This window comes from Haliotis rufescens, unplaced genomic scaffold (assembly GCF_023055435.1).
Source record: "Haliotis rufescens isolate VD_foot unplaced genomic scaffold, xgHalRufe1.0.p SCAF_28, whole genome shotgun sequence".
NCBI lineage: Eukaryota > Metazoa > Mollusca > Gastropoda > Lepetellida > Haliotidae > Haliotis > Haliotis rufescens.
Window position 1 is genome coordinate 3,287,758 of NW_025963979.1, and position 26,785 is coordinate 3,314,542.

The window sequence follows — 26,785 nt, forward strand, 5'->3', positions numbered from 1 at the left end:
ACCATACGCCCTTATTACTACCCATAAAAGTGACTGATGCGGTTGCGAATTGCGCAGCAGAGGTCGCGAACTAGTCTAGATTTCTGCTATACATCCGGGTACTCACTGGGAAAAAACAATAACAAAGGCAATAACCAGTCCCGGGGAATTGCGTTAGATCAGTGCCCCTTTAAAATGATGTCACATACGGATCTGATGAAGTCAATCCTGGTTCTGATGAAGTCATTTCCGACCATAATTAAATCATTTCTGGTGTCTATAAGATTCCTCCGGTTTCTACAACATCATTCTAGTGACATCAGCTCAGGTTATGACGTCCCTTTTGATGGATCTTCTAATGTGATTCCAAATGTTAACCTATGATCTGCCCTACTCCAAGAAGACAATAATGATCAAATGCTTAACATACTAGGTTGTCAAGAATCTAAATCCATAAGCAAAGCAATTTCTGCCCCTACATCTTGGCGCCTGAAAGGATTCCTTCCCTGAAGGGATAAACCTCCTCACAAGTGGGTGACAGTTCCCAGACCCTTGTGTGATAGATGAAGCCAACATTTATCAAGCAAATTATCTGCTTGTAAAACATCTTAGCTACTACATGTTATACCCCATTTGAAAGGTCTGATCCTACTGTTCATACATATGAAATTGAAGTTAATTACATTATTTAAATAATGCATTTACGACTTAATTAAGTGCGTTTGAAACAAAACAAGCGTATAGTCAACGAAGTCATCTATATCCCCCACCCATTTTAACACGTTATGGTCAAAAACCATTTAACCAAACATTTCTCTTAGCCCATGTCAAAATAGCTTCAATGGAAATTCTAAAATAAACATTTCTAAAACTCCTTAATATCAAATGGCACCAGTTCAGTATGTGCTTTATATGTAGACATGCAATGTTTAGCAAGGAAATATTTAATAGTTTATTTGTTATACTCCATAAGTGAACCCACCCTATATTAAAACTTAAATCCAACTTGTTGCGATGGAAACATAAAAAATATAAAATTATAAAATTCCTAAATAGCAAAAGGCAACAGTTCAGTATGTGCCTGGTAGACATGCAAAGTTTCGTAGAAAAATATTTAACGGTATCTGAGTTATGCTCCGGGAACAATTTCGGGATGCACACACACACGCACGGACGGCACCAATTTCAAACCAACCACCAAATTTGTTGGGGTGGGGGTAAAAATGTAAGCTAACAAATTCATAACATCCAGATTAAGGATCAAGGAAGCAAAAATGTGACGATTTCTTAATATCCACTTACCTTTTTCTTTTTTCTTTCCATTGTTTCCATAATCAGAAAATTATATTAAGAAGGATTTTAAATATTAGCTGTCATCATCCATTTCCCGATAACAGTGGCTGCCCGCTCAGTAACATGAGGAAATAGCTCCGTTTTCAAAGCTTCGTGTGTATAACACATGCGTTGAAGCCTTTGATGGCGGGCCTTTTCAGAAAACTTATTTAATCACCTATATGATAGTAACCTCCCTTGGAGTCTTTTCATGGCTGTAATATGCAGGATTAATGTAATACAGGTTTAGTATTCGCAGGAATTAGGCACTAAGCTAATTTGAGCAGTTTCTCCTCAACACACAATGTGCACAATGAATCAGAAAATCTATTCAGAAAATGCTAGTCATACTGTTACGATGGAATTGTATTCTTTCATGCTAAATATGCACCTGATATTGCCTCTACATAACAAACATGAAACCAGTCTATTACCATTAAGAGTTCTTAGAAACATTGTGTTGACAGTTTCCAGGAAATGATCATGACATGATCCTGATCAGTGAAACAGTTTACCCTCGTGACAAAGATACTGTCATGAACAGTTGAGACCTTGGGAATGGGTGGATATGCAAAGGATGACTAAAGGTGAGGAGGGACGGAGACAGCCTTGCTGTGTACTCACTGTGACCCCTTCTGAATCTTCTTGGAGCTGTCCATGGTATAAACTGTGTTCACTGGGGGCACCATGTGGAGAGGGGGGCCTCCTGTCCAACAGAAGCACCACCATTACTAAAGATAGTGATAGACAACAGAACTTGCTGCTTCAGGTAAACATTGTTATTTGTTAGAATTTCATTTTACAACTGACAAACGATCATCTCCACACACACACACACAATCATTCCAAAAACACTATGACAACACACAACACAATCAAGGTAACATTCCCTACTTACAACTGTCACCTCACTGATACAATTCATGTGCTACCATAACAACACCAGAGCTTCCGGAATGAGAGTTACCTCCCTTACATCAATAGCTACACACAGATATATACGCACACACACGCACACACACACGCATGCACGCACGCACACATACAGAGACACACAGATAGAGACACACATACACAGTGAGTGAGTTTGGTTTAACGCTGCTTTTAACAGTATTCCAGATATATCACTGCGTGTCAGTTTAATGTGGGAGGAAAGCCCAATGTGATGCAGGTTTCAGATGTTTACCACTTCGGTGAAACCCATGAGCACGGGTATGGTGCTGACAAACCTAGACACATAATCGGGACGAATCGGGATTCAAACCACAATCACAGGTTTCTGGTGTGCTCAAGGGTTGCAACTCTGCATAGTGAATCGCTGCGCCTTAGACAACTGGCCCACTCATGCCCCCCACATATACACAGAGACACAGACAAACAGACACACTCAGCAAGACACAGACAGAGACGGACAGACACAAACAGAGACACACATACAGATTGACACAGACACACATAGACATGCACAGACAGACACATGCAAATAGACACACACACACAGACTGAAACACAGACAGACAGACACACACCGTTGGGACTTAAATGGACACCATCTTGCTTAATATGTATACTTTATTCCTTCCTGAGTACATGTCAGAATAAATATAGTCATTAATTCTCATGGCCCATCCATGTTTCTTCCAGATACTTAATACAACCTACTTTCTTATAGACCCTTAACATGTTCAATACTAAGTAGTGATGTATCAGCAATGTATCAAACTAATACAACCAAACGTTCCCCACTCCTGTTCTCAAAGCATTATGGAATGTTTTATTTTCATTTAGTGGTTATAAAAGTGCTAAAAAGATAAACAGCCAAACAAAAAGATGTCATCTATTGTCAACAATTTGAAAAAAACATGACAGAAACTGCCTGTGAGCAGCAGCAGTATATAGAGATGTATGTAGAGAGCTGCCTCACCTTCTCCTGGCAGGGGAGCACATTGGCCATTCAAGGCTTCTATCAAGGTGACTGCCTCGTAGCCAGGGGGAACACCTTCCTGACTCACAGGGTTCTCGTCAGGCTCTCCCTGCAATACAAACATAGACTCAGCTGTGTTGGGAGTATTTCTGATTTTTGCAAACAACATTATCTCTACGTTTGAGGTTTGTTGATAACAAATATCTGGTGTGGTGATTGGAGAGCTGTAATACCCGTACCTGGTGATGAAGTACCGGGGCCTTCTTCCTCATGGCCCGTACCTGCAGCAGGGCCCGAAACTTCACTCGACAGATGGGACACATGCTGGCCTGATAGCGCAGGGACTCAGCACATGCGCTGCACAGACACAAATGTCGGCATGGCAGGATTAACGTGTCTCGCATGTCGGACATACAGATGACACATTCTGCCCCACTGTCTTCCAAGTCATCTTCAGGATCCAGCTGAAACAAACATGTCCTTAAAGTGACAATTACATTATTGTAGAGAGAATTTTTTCTAAATTTTATAAATAAATTGTATATTTATATACCTATTCTATCTCACACAATGCATCTCTTCTTTCTTCTTCGATCTCATGTGGAAACATGCTTGAACAAAGCTGACTCTAAACAGTTGAAACTAATAAAACAATTAAAACACTGCTTAGATTCGTAAACGAAAAGCTATCAATCACGCCGGAGGGATCGAAGCATGACAAGATGAGAAGATGAACGAATGACAATATCCACACGAGGATCCTCAAGCCAGTACCCAACACAAATACACAAGGCAGAGGTGAGCAGAATAAAGTGTCAATGCACAGTCTAAATGCATCTTAAGGCAACTTCAGCGTTGAAGACCTCAGTCTCTGCATACAAGCGAATCCACCCTCCGAAAGGGAACCCTTCCTTCCTTAACAACACCCTTAGCGAGAGAGAGGGCAGTTGCTATGTAGGGCCATGGTAGAAGTAACTGCTCGTATGACCAGTCCTTCATCAAGGCCTGTGGCTAGACGAGGCCAGAAACTGTGTGAAGGTCTATGGTGCCCAAGTAGCCAAAGTGAAAAAACAGTTCTCTTGATGCACTTTCTGAATACTTAGCACTAAAGTCCTACATTAGACCCAGATCAATCGTCCCACGAGGGCCTGCACCTGCGTAACGTTTAACATATACACTTCACCCAATACATGCAGCTGAGACCAAGGCAGTCAGTTGACAAATACACGCTGTAGCATAGCTGTACGCCAAAACAGTGTCATCACCAGAAGTTTGTACACTGTCATCACATTTAACATTTACATGTCTTGTAAATCAATAAATAATAGTTGACCTTAACAATTAAGATTAAAGAGTTTGTTTAAGTTGACAGGATGATTGATTGACATCATTTTTCTGTGCAGATGAACGTCAGTGGATGCACCCGAGCAATGATAGGACGGAAAGGTGCCCATCTTTGAACCTTAATCTCCTATGTCTTGTTGCCAATCTCTGGGAGTCACTATAAACAGATACCCATTATATAGTGACCAATATATAGACAGCATCACTTACTTTGGACCTCTCCATATTCTTGTTCTCAATGCCGTAAATTTCCTGAAGTAGGTAGGAAAGTCCATCAACAAATTGTTTCTGCTTGAGAGGCTTGATGTTGTATCCTCCCTCTCCTCCCTTCTCCAGCATGGCATAAGTAATGTGGGAGTGCCCCATGTGCTCTGTAACAGGAACACACACTATCAACAACAAACACACTGCATTTACTGTTACACAGGGGCACACACTATCAACAACAAACACACACACACACTATCAACAACAAACACACTGCATGTACTGTTACACAGGGGCACACACTATCAACAACACACACACTGCATGTACTGTTACACAGGGGCACACACTATCAACAAACAAACACACTGCATGTACTGTTACACAGGGGCACACACTATCAACAACACACACACTGCATGTTCTGTTACACAGGGACACACACTATCAACAACACACACACACACACACACACACTATCAACAACACATACTGCATGTTCTGTTACACAGGGGCACACACTATCAACAACAAACACACTGCATGTACTGTTACACAGGGGCACACACTATCAACAACACACACACTGCATGTTCTGTTACACAGGGACACACACTATCAACAACACACACACACACACACTATCAACAACACACACACTGCATGTTCTGTTACACAGGGACACACACTATCAACAACAACACACACACACACACACTATCAACAACACACACACTGCATGTTCTGTTACACAGGGACACACACTATCAACAACACACACACACACACACCATCAACAACACACACACTACATGTTCTGTTACACAGGGACACACACTATCAACAACACACACACTGCATGTTCTGTTACACAGGGACACACACTATCAACAACACACACACACACACACTATCAACAACACACACACTACATGTTCTGTTACACAGGGACACACACTATCAACAACAAACACACTGCATGTACTGTTACACAGGGGCACACACTATCAACAACACACACACTGCATGTTCTGTTACACAGGGGCACACACTATCAACAACACACACACACACACACTATCAACAACACACACACTGCATGTTCTGTTACACAGGGACACACACTATCAACAACACACACACTGCAGGTTCTGTTACACAGGGCCACACACTATCAACAACACACACACACACACACACACACTATCAACAACACACACTGCATGTTCTGTTACACAGGGGCACACACTATCAACAACACACACACTACATGTTCTGTTACACAGGGACACACACTATCAACAACACACACACACACACACACTATCAACAACACACACTGCATGTTCTGTTACACAGGGGCACACACTATCAACAACACACACTCTGCATGTTCTGTTACACAGGGGCACATACTATCAACAACACACACACACACACACACTATCAACAACACACACTGCATGTTCTGTTACACAGGGGCACACACTATCAACAACACACACACTACATGTTCTGTTGCACAGGGACACACACTATCAACAACACACACACACACACACACTATCAACAACACACACTGCATGTTCTGTTACACAGGGGCACACACTATCAACAACACACACACTGCATGTTCTGTTACACAGGGGCACACACTATCAACAACACACACACTGCATGTTCTGTTACACAGGGGCACATACTATCAACAACACACACACTGCATGTTCTGTTACACAGGGGCACACACTATCAACAACAACACACACACACACACACTATCAACAACACACACTGCATGTTCTGTTACACAGGGACACACACTATCAACAACACACACACACACTATCAACAACACACACACTACATGTTCTGTTACACAGGGGCACACACTATCAACAACAAACACACACACACACTATCAACAACACACACACTGCATGTTCTGTTACACAGGGACACACACTATCAACAACACACACACTGCATGTTCTGTCACACAGGGACACACACTATCAACAACAAACACACTGCATGTTCTGTTACATGGGCACATACTATCAACAACACACACACTGCATGTTCTGTTACACAGGGACACACACTATCAACAACACACACACACTATCAACAAAACACACACACTGCATGTTCTGTTACACAGGGGCACACACTATCAACAACACACACACACACTATCAACATCACACACACTGCATGTTCTGTTACACAGGGGCACACACTATCAACAACACACACACACACTATCAACAACACACACACACACTATCAACAACACACACACAAACTATCAACAACACACACACTGCATGTTCTGTTACACAGGGACACACACTATCAACAACACACACACTACATGTTCTGTTACACAGGGGCACACACTATCAACAACACACACACTACATGTTCTGTTACACAGGGACACACACTATCAACAACACACACACTGCATGTTTTGTTACACAGGGACACACACTATCAACAACACACACAATACATGTTCTGTTACACAGGGGCACACACCATCAACAACAAACACACTACATGTTCTGTTACACAGGGACACACACTATCAACAACACACACACTGCATGTTCTGTTACACAGGGGCACACACTATCAACAACACACACACTACATGTTCTGTTACACAGGGGCACACACTATCAACAACACACACACACACTATCAACAACACACACGTACACTATCAACAACACACACACTACATGTTCTGTTACACAGGGGCACACACTATCAACAACACACACACACACTATCAACAAAACACACACTACATGTTCTGTTACACAGGGGCACACACTATCAACAAAACAAACACACTGCTTGTTCTGTTACATGGGCACATACTATCAACAACACACACTACATGTTCTGTTACACAGGGACACACACTATCAACAACACACACACTACATGTACTGTTACACAGGGGCACACACTATCAACAACACACACACTGCATGTAATGTTACATGGGCACATACTATCAACAACACACACACTACATGTTCTGTTACACAGGGGCACACACTATCAACAACACACACACATACTATCAACAAAACAACACACTGCATGTTCCGTTACATGGGCACATACTATCAACAACACACACACTGCATGTTCTGTTACATGGGCACATACTATCAACAACACACACACTACATGTTCTGTTACACAGGGGCACACACTATCAACAACACACACACACACCATCAACAACACACACACTGCATGTTCTGTTACATGGGCACACACTATCAACAACACACACACTGCATGTTCTGTTACACAGGGACACACACTATCAACAACACACACACTGCATGTTCTGTTACACAGGGACACACACTATCAACAACACACCCACACACACATTTAGTTTAGTTAAACAGTGAGGTGGGATTAATGCTACTTTTAAAAGGTTTTTTAGTCTTGTTTGGATGCGTCACTCTAGAGTTGAAAATGATGCATGTCTTTGACTTCAACCCAAAAGCTCATACATCCGATTCGTGAGGTCATCAGCAGATGCTGTCACTATACAAATAATTACTATTGATGAGGTCAATATGCATAAAGAATAACCCGAGGACCCAACCCCTGAGGTGATCTGACCGGACCGAAACCGTAGGCCAAGTTTCGGCAGACCACCGAAGGGGGCATATCCAAAGGCTCTTGTTTTCACATACCGAATTCTTCAAGATTAATCAGTCCTTTTGTTACACCAAAATTCACTTTAAAGCTTATGAAGCATTTAAACTATCCTGTTTCCTTGCAGTAACTTAGCTGCCAACTGTAAAATGTTAGCATACCAGATGCCATCTTGTTTTCTAGCTGACGAGGCAATATTCATCATGTGACAGGTCAATACTGATCACATGATGAGACAATATTCGAGGTCAGTATCAGTCACATCATTTAGGGGTCTACATTGAAATGTATTGTTTCTTCACGTGGTATGGAACTCACCTTCCTCCTCTACTGTACACTGGATAACCACCGGGATGGCATCTTTGTCCACACCAAACACCCACTAAAACAGCATAGAGCATCAAGGTATCACAATGCTACACTTACACAACTTGACACTTGAAAAAAATTAGTGCCATGGCACTGCAGCTTGCAATCTCAGTTAAGAAATACTACGTGAATCTGGATGTTCATGATATTAGTGTACTATTCCTGACACATCACATTGCAATTTCCTTCATTTTAATTACACAGCACAGAGCCCATCTCATTACAGGTCACGTCAGAACGACCTTTCATCTGCCTAATTAGAGAGTTGCTTAAAGGATTGCAAAAGGGAAAGTCTGAATATGTTTTCTAATCATGCAACCTCAAAAAAGGTTAACACATGGGGTTCTGAATAACAGTTACGGGCTATACGACTGACTTTGTCAAATTCATTTTCTTTCTCTTGCTTCAATGTGATAAACATTTGAAACGGAAGACACAATAGCGATCCTATCTTATTATATAGAGTGTCACTGTAGAGGTAACTGTGGAGACCAAACCCTTGGCGATTAACACTTGATCCTGAAGTAACTTCTGTATTTCATGCAATTTATCATGTTGCATCTGCTGTCATTTTTGCATTTGGTGAAACCCGAATGCTGTTCTGGTATGAGAAAGATTTGACAGTGGACGGTAGTTCTCACCCCTCTCAGTGTCAAACCTGTGTGAAAATGTAGTCTGTTTTTGTGGAACTCTCAGGATCATTCATGTCATCATTACCAATGCAATATCTGCTGTTATGGGTCTCATATACACCATCTAATGAGAACCATGCTGTAGTCGTAAAGACATGCATTTCTTATATCCCTTGGCATACAACTGATCAACCTATACACACAAAGTGAAGCTAGATATTTGTAATGCCTGGGATGTGGTGAGCCCTGGCCTCCACGAGCATGCTGACTATCAACCTGGCTACCATCTTGTTGAAATAGTGCACCACTGTCACTCTCAGTGACCTTTGTCAACTGATCTTCTGCTACCTGAATGAATGAATGAATGAATAATGAATCTAATTACCAAGAACATGAGGTCTTGTGACGGGGTCATGAAGGTCTGATTTCTGGTAATTGATTAGTTAATAATGTCAGAGTGTATTTCTTTTATCATCTGAATAGATTGACTACTTCATGTGCATGAATCCCGTTGTCAGAGTAGAATGCGTAGTGGATCCCCCTTGTTGTGTAGGAATGCTACAATTGGTTTGGTCACCTGGGTAAACAACCACGTGGCCATTGATATTCCAAAGGGCGGGACTGCCCACTGGAAATGTTGTCTTTGAAACTGGAAACATAGGTGTTTCCTTGAGGTAGGATGAATGGGGAGATGTAGGTAAGTGCCTTGAAGATCAATGCTTACTAGATGATCATGGTGTTTTATTCCCTGCTTTAGCTGTGGCAGATGAAGCATTCTGAACTTGTCTGGATTTTGAAGATATTTCTGGACTTCCAATACATGAGCTCCATCATCTACATTAAAGGAGTAAACTGGGAAATCATCCCGCCAGTATCAAGGCGCCTTGAACAATGGCATGAGGGAGAGCTTTGCAAAATCCTCATCCAGTGCCTAAGTAAGAACGGTCAACATAGGGTCTTGAGACATCGGGTTCAATCTTATCGGGCATTTCTAGTCTACATCGGGGCCTGGAGATGGAGCAACAGATGGCAAGCAGTCTGCAAACCAGTCAGCATCTTAGTTGATTCAGAGACGAGTGTCGAACTGTGGAGAAGGAGGGTCGCAGTCGGGTCGGGAGGATTCCGAACGAAAGTCACGATCTCGACGACGCATGGTTGAGCGCATCTTCCTGAGGAAAGGGCGATCACTGACCATAAAAATCCTGTCTCCACTCTTGCCAAACTAGGCTGGAATTATGGAGTTATATTTTGGCTGGACTATCAAGTCTATGCTTAGTCCGATCAAAATCATCAAACTAAATCAACAAGTGGTTCATAAACTGCTGTGCAGATTTTGCTTGATTCCAGGATTTGCAAAGCAGGTGTGCTGTAAATTTAGCATCAACAGACATTTTTCAAATCTTTTAATGTTTTTAATCAAGGTGCTAACTAGTTTCATGCACTTAACGAAGTTAGACCCGTTTTATTACAATATAGATCTTGGTTATTGATCAGATCACCTTGACTGGATGATGCCATTTTGTTTGAAGCAATTGCAAGCGTTATCTGAGGTGGAATCTGATTGGTCAATAGGAGGGACATAGAAGGGACATAACTCATAACAGCTACTGGTGGTGCTACAATCAAGCCCAGAGATTCCAGCCGAGTTCGGCAAGGGTGGAAACTGGACTGTTACAATCAATTAACTCCCTTGCCTCGGGAATGATGGGTAGCGTGGCTGTGTGAGCGCCAACGAGACCTAGATGACTCTGAGCTGCGCCGGGATGTAGTTGGAGAGGACAAAGCATGAGATGATCTAGGCCGAAGAGAGTCCTGTCATATTCGGTTGTGCCGGTCAAGGAAGCCCCGATGACGCGGTTGAGTAGTGCCAAACTTGCAGTTGGTGCTGCTGGGGCAGGATGTGTCTGAGTGGCCAGTGGAGAGAGTGGCGCGGTGTTCTGGAGGCACCAATGTCTGTTGAAACAAAGACTGCATCCAGGCCTGCATCCACGATGGAATGCGGAAGGACATGCTGAGGTGCTGAGGTTTAGTAAAATCTAAATATTTTTTACATTTGTATACTTATCCTGCATTACTCCGTATTGCATTTACTGCTGTCTTTTGACAGAGAGACGAACTGTGTGAGATCCAGCTGCTGAAGAAAGTTGTCCCAACCAGCTCAGGAGGCAGCGCCCTCTCACAGTCGGCACGTGACCCGGAAGTCATGACGTCACACCAAAAGACATAACTGCTTTAAACATAACATCTGAAACTTCGTGGGGAGGTAGCGTAGCGAAAGGGAGGGCACTTAGACTTCGTAATGCAGAATAAGTATACAAATGTAAAAGATATTTAGATTTTACTAAATTTTTTAACTTATCCTGCATTACTCCCTATTGCATCTTTATCAGACGGCATGGCCGGTGGGCATACCTGCAGATGTGAACCATAATAAACCCTAGTCAAGGTCCGATGAATCCGCACCGCATACAAGTGATGACCGGAACATCTACGACCATTCCTGTCTTCAGGAAACAAGAGTCAATGCAAAAACGAAACGCCCGAATAGGTAACCGAAATACAATGAGGCGTGTAGCCAAAATATAGAACTTACCGAAGAGCGAATGCGAAACGCAGTAGAGCCCTCTAATCTGAGGCGATAAACACCAGAGAGTTCGACGGGCCCCGCTCGGGGAATCGAAGAATCAGCGGCGTCGGCGGCAAAACCTACGACCAATCCCAAGAGCGAATGCGAAACGCAGGAGAGCCCTCTAGGCTGGAGGCAAGGAACACCGGTGAGGTCGACGGGCACCGCTCAGGTATCAGAGAAGCAGCGGCGTTGGCGTCGGCGCCGGTGTCCACATCTACTTCCATTCCTGTCGTCAGGAAACGAGAGTTGATGCAAAAAGTAAAACCCGGATAGGTGATAGCAATAGAATGAGTCGGGTAACCCAAAACTAAAACTGACCTAAGAGCGAATGCGGAACACAAGAGGGCCGTCTCGTCTGGGGTGATAAACACCAGAGAGGTCGACGGGCCCCGCTCAGGGTATCGGAGAATCAGTGGCGTCGGAGATAGATGACCTGTTGGGCTACAACCAGGGACCAAAACTGTGAACGCCGGCGACAACTTTCAAGGCTACATCACGGAAGTAGTGGTTGGTGAAGGCGGTGTCCGATCGCCACGAACAGGCTTCCCTGAACAACTGGATGGAACAGTATACCGTGAAGAACCAGTGTAAATATGATCGCCCTGATCTCGTTTTATTTCAGGTGATAGCCTTTGGGGGGAGGGTCCAATCCGGCGGCTTCATAAGCTTTAAGGATGACCGCCCGGAGCCACAGGGAAAAGTATTCTGGCTGACCAACAACTGCGACGAAGGGGAGACCGGCAGAAAAAGGTGTTTCCTAGACTTGCGGCAGTCTTTAGATCGTAGAATAACCTTCAGTGCCCTTACTGGGCATAATGACGCTCATCCTCGGCACCCACACTGGACGAGGGGGGAGGGGACAAGGAATGATCTATCAGGCTGTCCTGGGAGTTGAGTCTTTACGTTGACATCCCAGTACGGTCCATGATGAACGGCTCCCTGGGTACCGCATTCGAACCGGGCACGGGAGACGTCGAGGGCGTGCTGTACATGGACTCGAGGGACAGTAGTCAAAACCAGTAGAAACACCCGTCTTCTACTTAAGGTCGTAGAAGGAAGACGAGGGGAGTGGTTCGAAGGGCGTTGAAGACCACATTCAGATCCAACACAGGCGGTCCGAACTTGGCCTTCAGGTCTTCAAGACTGAACGAGCGCAGCCAGGCCCATAGGTCGGGAATTTTCGTCTTTCTCCGATCGTCCGGGATGGCCAGAACGGAGTAGATGGTGACCAGGTATGTTGGGGTGGTAAGCCCTTCAACCGACGGGTGCTACGCAAGTACAGAAGGAACTGATCCAGGATCTGCGGTGACGCTGTCATTGGATCCTGGTGTTTGTCAGAACAAAATGCCTGGAACGAGCATCATTTATCAGCATACAGTCCCCCTGTAGATGGACGGTGGGCTGAAGCAATAGCCTTGGTCGCTCTAGCCGAATAGCCCTTGGCTTTCTGCAGTTGTGTCAGGCGTCCAGACGAGAACATGCGGGTATTAGGGTGTGGCAACAGACCGTGTGGATGGAGCAGAAGGTTAGACTGCCACAGCGGTCGTATCCGGCACAGGTGGAATGGAAGACGACAGCTGGCAACATTTAGATATGAGGCAAACAGATCTAGGGTTGGGGTGTCGACCGTATGACATAGTCTGGCCAGAGGCGTCAGAGAGCTTGAGGCGCCTGGAACGCCGGAGATGGTGATTCTCGGGGGCGCCGGTCGAGTTTGTAGCGCCGGGAGAGGGGCGAGTACTCTGGGTCCGCAAACACCACACTACGGGGACGTCGTCAGTGGACAAGATCAACAGGGCGTGACCGAGAATGCACTGTCAGCAAGTGACGTCCCGGATAAGCCTTTATCTCGAGGCTGTTGCTGTGCCAATGGTGTTGATCTCTGGATCACAGGTGGTCACAATGTGGGCTGGTGTGGGCCACTAGCCACTGACAAGGTGGCAGGGGAGGTAGTCAGCAACAGGGGTCTGCGATTGCGTACCGTCGGTACGATTCGGAAAAAGGTGTGATCGCCTGCGAACCAAACTCAAGTAGACGAAGTAAACCAGCTTCACAATTGACCGCCGGGGCATCGATGTAACCGGGTAGTAGGAAGTCGAGGCAATATGTCCATTGCACGAAGTAATGAGATCGTTTTCATCCCTGAAGCGGCGTATAAGTACTCCTGTTCTTATCTCGAGGTGACGATGGAGGACGACAACACGATACGAGGCAGGTATGCAACAGGGGTCAGTGGGACGGCCGAGGGACTTTAAGTATCAAATCGACACTGTATCCGGTAGTCAAGGCAGAAGATAGGAAGGTGTCGAAGTCGAAAAGATCAAACCGGACGAAGGAAGGCGATCTTTTCCATCCCCTGAACGCCTATAGGCGCTATCGTTCTTATAGCGAAGGGTTGATGAAATAAGGTTCCTCGTGACAGCCGTGTTGGTAGAGGAGGTCTATTTGTTCCAACATCCATGCATGGATGGACTGCGGCAGGCGCCTGGTTGAGTGGTTGCACCAAGCGTACAGGTAGACATAGAAACCAATCTGTAGAAATACATGGCACCCCTTGCCATGGTAAGTTGACCTAATTCCGGTCGGAGTTGTTGACAGTCCGAGTACTTGACACGTGACATGTAAATCACTCTGCGCAGTAACCGAGAAAGCCGCATTGGAGTAGGAACTGAGGTGCAAACTCCACATACAGACAATCCTCAATGAACTGTGTGAGAGACGAACAAGTGGTGTACCCGAGTTTTGCGATAAAACACGGAACCCAAAGGGCGTCGTGGAAAATCCGGGGAGCGCCAAGGAAGAGTCTCTTTCAGGAATGCTGGCGCTAGGGTAGGGTAGAACAGCGTTGGTGTCGGCGATGTCGACGCAGTAAACTCTTTATAAGTGGATGTCGTCGTCGAATCTGATACAGACGCTGTTCACATGACGCTCTGTTTTGATGGAAACCCGCAGGTCATCACTCCGGAATCATAGCGCTTTAAACGACGGGATTATGGATAACGTCTCAGTGGGCAAGTTGAATCAGACCAACTGTCTATTGGTTGAAAAGATTCCACCCAGGAAGTAGAACGATAGTCACGAAGTCCTGAAGACTGACGGGAGAGTAGCGACAGGAGCGGCGACAGTTGTTTCACCATGCTTCTCCTTGTGACGAGTTATGAGACGGCAGCAAGAGAAGAAGAGGGCAGTGGTGCCGGGGAGGCGATTGCCGATGGTGCCCCTTAAGCCGAAGTAGAAGATCGGATACTCGGCTCGTTGATCTGAGCTTAATAAAGCTTGTTCATCTGGGCGCCGGAGGACATCTAAGGCGCCGGATATATCATAGGCGCCAGAACTCTGGAGGCGCCGGGAGCATCGTAACTCTGGAGTAGGAGTAGTCATAGGCGCCAGAGACATTAGAGGCATCGAAGATCTTGAGATCAGAGACCTCAGAGGCGCCGGATACCTCAGAGGCGCCAGGAGCGCCAAAGACATCAGAGGATGCGGAGGCGCCGAGACATCAGAGGCGCCGGGAGCGCCAGACATCAGAGGCGCCGGAAGCGCCGAGAGCGCCGGGACATCAGAGGCCGGAGGCGCTGAGAACGCCGAGAGCGCCGGGAGCGCAGGAGGCGCCGGAGGCATCAGAGGCGCCGGGAGCGCCAGACATCAGAGGCGCCGGAAGCGCCGAGAGCGCCGGGAGCGCCGGGAGCGCCGGGAGCGCCGGGACATCAGAGGCCGGAGGCGCCGAGAACGCCGAGAGCGCCGGGAGCGCAGGAGGCATCAGAGGCGCCGGGAGCGCCACGACATCGGAGACATCAGCGTTGATGTGGTGGTGTTGGAGACCGTGAACGGTTGTATGTTGTGCCAGGGGAGGCAGACTCTACGTTGAGAGCGCTGGAGCTGCCGGTGGAGTAGGAGACCGTGAACGGTCGTATGTCGTGTCATGGGAGGCAGACTCTATGTTGAGAGCGCCGGAGCCGCCGGTGGTATTGGGAGCACTGCGAAGCTCCGCTGAGCGCTGCTGCTATCAATGTAGATGGGGGTTGACGAGCACGTTGAGCGAGGTGTGTCCTGGATACTCGCATGAGCTGAAGGATCTCAGCGACGAATGACTGCAACATCGGCACTGCCTTGTGAAAGTACAGGGAGTCGTACAATCACGGCAGAAAGGGGCGGCCCCGACCAGATTTGTTCCCGCGGCAACAAGTGCAGCGAGGCAGAAAATCTGGAATTTAAGCAAAACATAACTATGTGGCAAAGCCACAAAGTGCAGGAAGCATAATGTGATTCAGAAACTTTGTATTTCAATGAAGTTTATGAGATCAAACAATGACGCTATAAGGTAGCGAAAAGGCATAGCCTTAAGCAAACACGTAACCATGTGGCAAAACCACAGAGTACGGGAGACATAATGTAACTCAAAAACTTCGTATTATATTGAAGTTAATGAGAAGAAACAATTACGCTGAAACGTAGCGAAAAGTCAAGGCTTTAAGCACACCAAAACAACATACATAAATGTAATGTATTACCCAAGCCAAAGAGAGAATTCAAAACGCAGAACACGAAATTACGTGGCCACGTGGTGAATGGCCAAAATGGCGGGAACAACATTGCACCCGTAAATTACTGTGACGTGAGCCACAAACGAGCGATAAACGTTACAATTTATGAATGGGAAGACCCTAAGGTCACGGCCCATAACAGGTAACAATGTAGCAGCATATAATGAATGTAGAAACACGCAAAATATAAAAAACAAACAATAAGCTTTAATTTCCACAAGGGATACAAAGTACGTCCGTCCGTGGAGGTGACAAAGCAGTTATGAGTTTTGGTGTGACGTCATGACTTCCGGGTCACGTGCCGAATGTGAGAGGGCGCTGCCTCCTGAGCTGGTTGGGACAACTTTCTTCAGCAGCTGGATCTCACACAGTTCGTCTCTGTCAAAGACAGCAGTAAATGCAATACGGAGTAATGCAGGATAAGTTAAAAAATTGGTAGGCTAACTGCATGGGAAGACCAGGCAAAGTTCTGTAACCAGTAAGCGCTGCTGGCGCCAAAACAAAGCAGTAATAAGCTCTTATGTGACGTCATCGCCTCATGGTCACATGCCGACTGTGTGAGGGTACTGCTAGTAAAATAGTTTGAACAACTTTTCTTCAGCAGCTGGACCTATCACAGATCGTCTTTGTCAAAACACAGCAGTAAATGCATTCAGGAGTAGTGCAGGGTAAGTTAAAAAATGTAAAGGATTCATGATAGATATCTCTGATTGGCAACCAAAGGCAATGGGCATCCGGGATGTAGAAGAGTCATGTTTTGGGTTCTGTGTTATGTGATCAAAGAGAGGAAGCAAATTGCAATGTGTTGTATCGGATAAGAAATAATTATATGTCAATACAAAAGTATAAAGTAAACATGACAAAATGATTAAAGCCAGTTATTATCACAAACAACTTGATGAAACAATACGATAAATAGGCAGAACAATCGTTTGACTTTTCTATCACCAACACATGGACAAAATTACAAACATGTGTAATGCAAATTTAGAATGTAGTAGCCATCAAGGTACAAATGTAGCCACAAATGTGTGAAGTTTATTCACCTAAAATGAGATTGATGTTACCTAATATCAAAGAGGCATGTTTGGGGTTGTTTTTTATACATGTATGATCGAAATAGAGAAGGCAACTGCAAAGTGTCTTGTGAAATAAGAAATAATCTGGTTTTATAATAGTATTAATACTAGCATGGCAACATATATCTTAATCTGTTGCTACACATTAAATGAATGTTTTCATATTCCAACATCATGTTTTCCTCGGAGAAGATACTTCAAGAGTTTTCAACAATTTGATTTTTCACCTTGAATAAATCTGGGACCGATTAGTATTACAGTGTTGATTTCCTCCCTAGGTTTCATGCACAACTCTCCCCATCATTCAGAGACATATTACTCAAATTTAACAGACAGATGACGGACAGACATCAGGCCACAACCTCACTTGCACAGACCTGAGCTGAGATCAATATGAACTGAAAACTGAATTGTTTTCTGGGATAATATGTGCTTTCATTAGCATATGATCCATACCTCCTCATCACTGAACTTGCTGGGGTCGATGATGTGATCGGCCTGACTGAAGATTTGCCCTGCACCCTTCTTGTAATGGTATGTCTGTGAGCTGAGTGCTGGATCCTTTGGGTGGTACCTGTGTGAGCAGCCAACATAAACATTGTCATGAAAATCTTATAAAACACACAGAAAATAGATAAATTCTTTGGTCATTGAGGTTCTGCAACCATTTTAACATGTTGGTACGATCAACATCTTCAGTTTCTTCAAAGACTCTCAGACATGCAAGTTCCAGACAGGTGGGACTTTTGGTTTAAGGCAGGTACAGTGGTCCCTCGCTACCAATGGGGTCCAAATAATTGGTGGGCGTTATAGGCGATGAGCCGTTTAACCGAGGCCGAGGCGGGGGAGCGCGCTCGGCCAATCTCACGATCTTAGCCTTGTCTCGCACATTGCAATGATACAAGTTGTTTACCGTTCATAGTTTAAAAATATATATCCATTATGTTTTCGCCGTTTGTTATTATTTACAAGCCTTAACTGTCACATTCAATGTGAATGTAGTCTACTTACATGAAAATATTGATCGATAATGGTAGTAACAGACGCTATGAGTGAAGAGCCAATCACAATTCATTATACATGTACAGAGTGATTCAGTGGCATTGATTGGTCATGTTGCTTAAAATACGGAAAACGAGAGTTTTGACCAGCACTACGCGCATTCATACACATTCATGCAAATATAGAGACACATTCAAGCCAGATTAATTGGTATGATACGGTTACTTGATCCGAATCAAAAGGAATTACCGCCGTGTTGTGACAGCAACTACATGTGAGTTGACAGTGTCGCCTCAAATTGGATTGACCAATAATTAAGAAAATAAACTTCGCTTGTGGTTCTCTTTTATTGCATGCATGCGCTTCTAAGATCAAAGGATGTATAGTGTGAAAAGTTAACTAGTAGAAGAATTGTATTTCTGGGACTTGCCGCGGATGTTTTCAAACAGATTTTTAGAACTCCATTCAGCGATAAACGGTTGATTATGCAATGAGAAGCGTTATGTGCAAATGAACAACGAACAACTATACAATCACGGCTGTGTAAAACTCTCAGTAAGTGTACATAAATTTTGGGAGCCATGTGATACCGCGCGTAGTAACCGAGGTAGCGCTTTATCGAAGAGCCCAATAGCGAGGGATCACTGTATCAAGATGCAAATGTTAACTAGGGGAAATGAATGGTTCGAATAGTAAAATCTAAATAAATTTTTCATTTGTATACTTATCCTGCATTACTCCTTTATGCATTTACTACTTACTTTTGACAGAAACTAAGCTATGTGAGGTCCAGCTGAAGACAAATTTGTTCTGACTAGTTGTGAAGCCGACCCTCTCACAGCCGCCACGTGATCAACCAGAATCTTCATATTACTGCTTGTCATCTGAAGCTATAGCGGGGAGGCAAGTCTGCGACAGATTGGCCTTTTGACATAGTAATTCAGTATACAAATGTAAAAAATATTTAGATTTTACAAAATGTTTTACTTATCCTGCATTACTCCTTAATGCATCTGTATCAGACAGTACGGCATAGGGCAAATCTTTGGATTTAGGCCCGGGTGACATAAACTCTGCAGTAGTTTCCAGCAGTCTTTTAGCGCATAACTTTGCGCAGATCTGCAACTACTTCGACCAAACCTGTCCATTGACGGTACGAGAGTATGAGGACATCCTGGTGAAAAACAGCAAGAGAAATTAGCGTGTGCTAGAATGTGTCTAGAAACTGATTTATCAAGCCAACTGATCATAACCCCACTGTCGGGACTGAAGGAGCTCCGAACAGAGGGCCAAAACTATGAACCCTTTCGATATCATCCAAGGTCAAGACCCTCAGGTATTGGCTTGTGAAGACAGAGTTTATAACCAAAAGCATCCTTCCATGATGGCTCTAATAGAGCAATTACTAATATATGACAATGTAGAGCCATCATAGAGGCAACCGCCAATATCTCAAGAGGATTGTTTGCTCTCAGTGGATCAAGGTTAGCAATCTCGTAAACCTGCAGGATGACTCTGCATAATAGTGATATGATGTTGCGATTAACTTCGGTCATGGACGTCTAGGGGTATGGGAATGAACAACCGTTTCCTCGTGCCACGCCTAGTTTTGGAGCAGCAGATGAAAACTTGTAGTGTACCCATAGGGCACCAGAGGAGTGAGTTCACCCTCCTCTTCGACCCCCACAATCGGGAAGATTGGTGGAATGGTCAAGGACCGATCGGGCTGTCCTGGTACCTGATTCTTTGCTATGAAATCCCTGCACAGCCCAAGGTGAACCGCTCCCTGCATACCACGCTCAAAGCGGGTCGTTGAGGGAATGTAACTCACTTAGCCACACTGCAATGGCCAAAACCAAGAGAAAAATTGAAACACTGAATTACGTCATAAGGGTGATACCTTTCAAGTGTCGTTTGCCGTGTAGGAGGTACACGGCAAAGAATTGAGGTGACGCTGTAGTGGGATCGTGATTCTTTGCCTTACAAGAGGTTTCAAACAATCGCCACTTGTCATCTTATAAACCCCAGGTAGAAGGGTAGACATTGCGACAAGTCAATGGCCCTAGCTTCCAATGTCAAAGAGCCTTTAGCACTTAGCGCCTTTTTAAGACAAACCAAGTGTGCAGATGAAATCTGCATGGCGTTGGGTGAGGTAGTTTGCTGTGAGGGTGGATGAGTAAGTTCGTCCACTCTTGGAGGGGTAGTGGATCATCTTCTGTGAGGCTTCTGAGGTCGATGCAGCACCCCCTCACCAGGGCAACCGAAGTCAGAGCGAGGCCCTTGGTAGCTTTGATTTTGTGTATCACCCTGGGAAGAAGTACAGGAGGCAGAAAAGCATGGGCTTATAGCCCTTCCCAGGGGATGCTGAATGCATCTAAGGCCCAAGTAGCGGTGAGACATATGTCATTAGTTGGTGGTTCTGATGTGTCGCCTGAGGCACTGGCGGTGAACCCGAGGCACTGCGGTACTGCAGGCCCTGGCGGCGGCGCAGGCGCCGGAGGTGCGTAAGAACCCTGTAGGCAGCAGACTGGTAGACAGGCGCCAGATACAGTTGAGGCTCAAACGTCAGCTGCAACATGGACTGCATAAAATTATGCATCCCTGACGAGTCCATGTAAGGTGCCGTCATACGCAGGTATTGCCTAGGCGCTCGTAAGAACAGGAGTTGTTGAGGAGCCTGGAGGCAAGGGTATCACTGCAGTGCCATCCGACACAGCTATCGAAGCAGGGCCCGAAGGCGCAGGTATTCAAAAATATTATAACATCAATCCAAACAAGAATATAATCGTATGCCTCTAAGATATGAGACTATGTTAGTAATTCCAAATGGTGGATTGGAACAACAAACGTGAATGTTACAGTGACAAATGTCACCTTCACATGCAAAATATTACTGCTATAGCACAATTACAAGTGTACTGTGAACCAATACTCTTACCAATAGAATACAATTTATGTTAAACACAAGAAAATAATCCAAAAAAATTGTAGAATTTTCCTATTCGGAATATTCTATAAGTAATACGTTACCACTGTTATACCGAGGCTGTTGTCTCCCACAACTGCTGCTATAGCGAAATCTACCACAGAGATCTCAATTACCTCATGCAGCACGTGCGTAGCCACCTAGCTGCCATGTGACACCCTTCACTCTTGTCTCCTGCGAGAGCAAGTGCTCGGGGGACGGACGGGCGGGCAGCAGCCCAGTGGTAACGTATTACTTATAGAATATTCCGAATAGGAAAATTCTACAAATTACATTAAGTAATACGTTACCACTGTTATACCGAGGCTGACTACCACAGTAGGCGGTGGGGAGCACCTACAACCCGAATCCTGACTGCTAGCGTTCCTTCCGAACAGCGGAAGTAAACACCAAGGCGGAAGCACTCGATGCGCATGCACCTAGCTAGGCGTTACCCTATAGGAATACCAAAGCACTGTCAAGCGCATACCGTAAGGCTCAATCGTCAATGCCAAAACGATTGGTGACTCCAAACGGCCCCACTGGATAGGTATTTCATCGCCGCAGCGGATGAGAACACTGTATCTGCGTGAGCTAAATCTTAGATCAGGTTAAACAGTCGAAAAGAGGGAAATTAATTTCCTTCAGACCGTATATCCCAGAGCAAGCCTACTTAAAGTATGCATTAGGCGCGTGACCTAATTCCAGTATTCGTAAGCATGTATCGCAAGGTTGGAATACACGACAGACAATTAAATGCATAATTGTCAAAATACAAATAAGGACAAAACACACAAAAAGCCGCCTCACCTGTGGTGTGAGTGCGCTGGTTTGCAGGACCCCCACTCCTGTACCCACGGCGTGGGAACATTGGAGACGACCCAGATTGACCACCGTGCAAGGACTGACGACTGCGGAGTTTGGAATTGCGCTGGACACACCCCCTAGATGACCGCTTGTGCCGCGATCAGCGGCCCAAGACGGTGCACCCCCTCCACGTCTTCATCAGAAACCTTTCTGAGGTAATGATTGGCAAAAACCGAGTCAGAACGCCAGTAACAACCTCGTAATATTCTGTGAACAGAGATATTCGAGTGTAGGGCAAATGTTGCCGCTAGCGCCCTGATCTCGTGCGGGTTTGACCCCGCTACCGGTAACCCCCGAGACCGGTACGCCAGATTGATGACAGAACGAAGCCACAACGCAATCGAGTTGCGAGTTATGTCAACCGTGCGATTAGGGTTACACGATATGAACAGACGGTCACGCCCTTGTCTACGTTCATTCGAAGCCTTAAGATAATACTTAAGGGCCCTAACCGGACACAGCGCTCTGTCCTCAGTATCAGCAGGATGTAAGATTTCTTTGAGGGATCTTACAGTGAATTCTCTCTCCGTTTGCCCGACTCTCTGATTCTTGGCGACGAAGCCCATGAGCAGGCCCAGGCGGACCGCTCCTTCGTCACCCCTATCGAATCGTACCTTGGCGACATCGAGTGCATGAATTTCGGATACACGTGCCGCCGTGGCAAAGGAGAGGAGAAATGCTGTTTTCCAAGTCACATGCCGGAACGAAGCACTATGCAAGGGTTCATACGGAGCTTCCGTGAGTGATTGCAACACTAGGGAAAGATCCCAGGCCGGTGCCCGAAGGCGGCCCTTCTTAAGATCGTGCTGTTTGAAACCCTTGATAATACCCCGTATCACCGGCTCTTTGGAGAGACTGGTACCCATAGCAACGTCCCGTACCGTAGCAACGGACGAGACATAGTTGGCAATGGAACCCCCGGAGAGTTTCCGGGTCTCTCGCAAGTGAGACATGAAACGAGCAATATCCTGCACAGATACCTTATCTGGCGAATGAATGTGATGTTTACAACACCACTTCGTGAAAATAACCCAACGTGCATTATACACCTTCTGGGTAGAATCACGATGCATACTAACGTATGCCCGAGACGCCCGGCGAGAAAAACCTTTACTCCTCAGACGCTCGGTGACAACATCCACGCGTGCAGATTGAACTGCCCTGCGTTTGGATGAAGCTGACGGGTGTGAGGGTGGATCAAGAGATCCGGTCTCACAGGCAGTGGGAGTGGCGACTGCGTGACCTGGGTCAGCAAGTCGGGGTACCACGATCTGTTCGGCCACATGGGCGCGATCAGTAACATTCGACAGCGAACTCCTCGAAGCCGGCTTAGAATGTGTGGTATCAACGCTGTCGGCGGGTAAGCATAAGCGTCCAAGCCCGTCCAGTCTAACGCGAGAGCATCGTGATCGATGGCCCTCGGGTCCGGGACTGGTGATACAAACAACGGGAGTTGATTGTTGAACCGTGTTGCGAACAGGTCGACCATCGGACGACCCAAACGTTCGCACAGCCACTGAAACACCACTGGGTTCAGCATCCACTCTGTGGGGCTCGGATCCTGAGGCCCCGATAGAGCATCGGCCAGTACGTTCCGCACACCTGGGATGTGACGGGCGCGTATCTGGCACGGGACACTGTCCACCAGAGCGTAAAACTCGAACGTGAGATCGAGTAGCGAGTGACTGTGGGTTCCCCCCAGTTTGTTCACATAGGACACTACCGTCGTGTTGTCGGTCGCCAGCATGAGCCGGGCGTCGACGAGACGATGCTTCCAGTGATTGACTGCGTTGATCACTGCCTTGAACTCGAGACAATTGATGTGAAGACCTAGTTCGTCTACGCACCACAGCCCCGAGCTCACCTCCCCCTCTAGATGGGCGCCCCAGCCCACTAGAGAGGCGTCTGTATACAGGTTCAACGTGGCCCGGTAGGGCCGCATAGAGACTCCTGATAAGACATTGTAAGGGAGCGTCCACCACTCCAGATGCGGTCGGAGCCGATCCGGGAGGGCGACGGTCGCACTGTTCACCTCCGTTGCTAACAACTGGATTAAAAACCGTTGCAGCGGGCGGAGTTGGAGACGACCCCGTTCGGTGCAGTCCTGGGCTGATACAAGTAGCCCTAACAGCTGTTCCCAAAAGTGAACAGTCTGTTGCACCGCTAAGACTTTGGCAATCATCGCCTGAATTTTGTGCCACCGGTCTGGGGGGACAAATAGGCGATGGGACACCGTGTTGAACCGACCTCCGATGAACTGCAAGTTCTGAGAAGGGGTTAACTCGCTCTTGGGGAGATTGACAATCCACCCCAATTGCTCCAAGAGCCGACGTGCGAAAACGAGATGGCGTGACAGGGTGTCCGACATTCGATTTGCTACTAGCGAGTCGTCCAGGTACGCGAAGTACCGGACACCCCTCCGGTGGAGGAACCCCACTATGGGGGTGGTTAACCGGGTGAACAGCCAGGGAGCGGATGAAAGACCGAATGGGAGTACAACCCACTCGTAGTGCCTGCCTTGAAAGACAAACCTGAGATACTTCTGATGATCCGAGTGAATCGGAACATGCAGATAAGCATCCTTCAGGTCGATCGAAGCTAGCCAGTCGGCCGGCATGATCAGTGCTTTCAGGTCCGTCAAGCTCAACATTCTGAACTTGGGCGGTTTGCGCAGGTAGAACTCGTTGAACGATTTCAAGTTGTGAATCATTCTGAGTTCGGCACTGTCCTTCTTGGGAACGAGAAATATCCTGGAGTAAAACCCCGGTGTTATTTCTGGTAGAGCTAACTCCCGAACTGCCCTCTTCTCCACCAACCTGCCGATGGCATCGGCGAGGAAGGGAAGATCGGTTTCCGAATAGAAACCTGCCGACGGGGCAACGGTGAGCGGCGGATTCGCTATGAGATCGAGCCGATAGCCGTACCGAATCGTGTTGACCACCCACGGGTCGTCGAACACTTGTTCCCAATTCTCCCAGTAAGTCTGGAGTCTGGCTCCCACTGGGGAAAGAGAGGGGGGCCGGACGGGCTGCGGCAGGCGCAACTGTCCAGGGCCAAGTGACTCGGGTTCGCCTACGGGCCAACCGAAGTTGGCGCTGTCGGCATACGAACCCCTCCAATGAGAGTCACCTGGAGGGGCCCTTGCCGTCCTTAGACGACTTGGGCTTCCCCCAGTTCCCCTTCTTCCCGCGAAAGGGCTGCTGAGAACCCTTACCGGAGCCCTCAGAGCGGGGCTTCTTCCCGGAGGAAGAAGGACCCGACCCCTTAGGCCTGCCGGATGCAGCATCCTGGGGCGCGCTCCGCTTCGGAGCGGCACCCAGGCGCCTATGCAAGGACCCCACAAGATCCAGTGTGTGCCGAGAGGCCTCGGCAGACACAGCGGCCTGTTGTTCCTTCAGAACCCCAGGGATCTTGTTATTAAACAGGGTCCGAGCAGACCAAGGCTGCGAAAGGAGCACCTCCTGATTAGCAGCGTCCAACCCTGAAGCAACCAGATACGACTGGCGCCGAAGAAAATGGCACGTGCCGGAAACAAAGGCCGAAGCCCCGGCAACGTACTCCAGGGAAGCATTCAAACCGAGCAAGCAGTTGTAAATGCGCTGGTCTCGGTCCGTGGGAGAACCTTCGACCAGACTGGCCGCTGCAGCCAGGTATGTGTCTCCGTGAGACATTGCCAGCATGGAGTGTCGAGCGAGGGTGTCCAGCTGTTGCAAGGTACCTTGTGGTACCGTGGCAACCGGTGGGGCACGGACCCCCAAACGCTCCACATGGGCTTCCGCAGAAGGACCAGCCTCGGGAAAGGCAAGGTCATGTACTGGGAAAGACCCTTTTCTCCACGACGGGGGAGGTAACGGGAGACCCCGACCGGAGGCAGCCGTGAAGGCCTTCTCCAAAGAAGGCTTAATCCCGCGCAGCAAGGTTGATGCCGGGAAAGCCTTGTCGGACGTCTCGTCGTATACCTCGGAGGAACCCACGGAACCGTGGATTCCCCGCGGTATCGGCAGGGGCTTTGGCATGTCCTCGAAGAGGTCATACACCATGGCAACGCGGTCCTTAACCGATAGCAGAAGCAACGGTTCGGGGGAAGGACCGGTAACCACGGCAGCCGCCGCCGTACCGGTGGACCCCGCGTCCGAACCCGCGGCCACCGAAGAGGCCGGGGACGGAACAGCCAGCGGCCTATCTTGCGATAAGGCCGCCAGCTTGGAGTCCACAA

General features: G+C 46.8%; 1 protein-coding gene across 1 annotated transcript in view; it reads right to left on the reverse strand.

Moving 5' to 3' along the window:
• LOC124119390 (E3 ubiquitin-protein ligase MGRN1-like) overlaps window positions 1–26,785 on the reverse strand; it is a 72,344-nt gene that overhangs the window by 13,060 nt on the left and 32,499 nt on the right. Inside the window, exons 5-10 of the mRNA XM_048402667.1 lie at window positions 18,192–18,309; window positions 8,801–8,864; window positions 4,790–4,950; window positions 3,475–3,699; window positions 3,236–3,344; window positions 1,936–2,017 (exon numbers count right to left, since the gene is read on the reverse strand). Coding sequence (XP_048258624.1) covers window positions 1,936–2,017; window positions 3,236–3,344; window positions 3,475–3,699; window positions 4,790–4,950; window positions 8,801–8,864; window positions 18,192–18,309 — 759 coding nt within the window. The remainder of the gene's footprint in view (window positions 1–1,935; window positions 2,018–3,235; window positions 3,345–3,474; window positions 3,700–4,789; window positions 4,951–8,800; window positions 8,865–18,191; window positions 18,310–26,785) is intronic.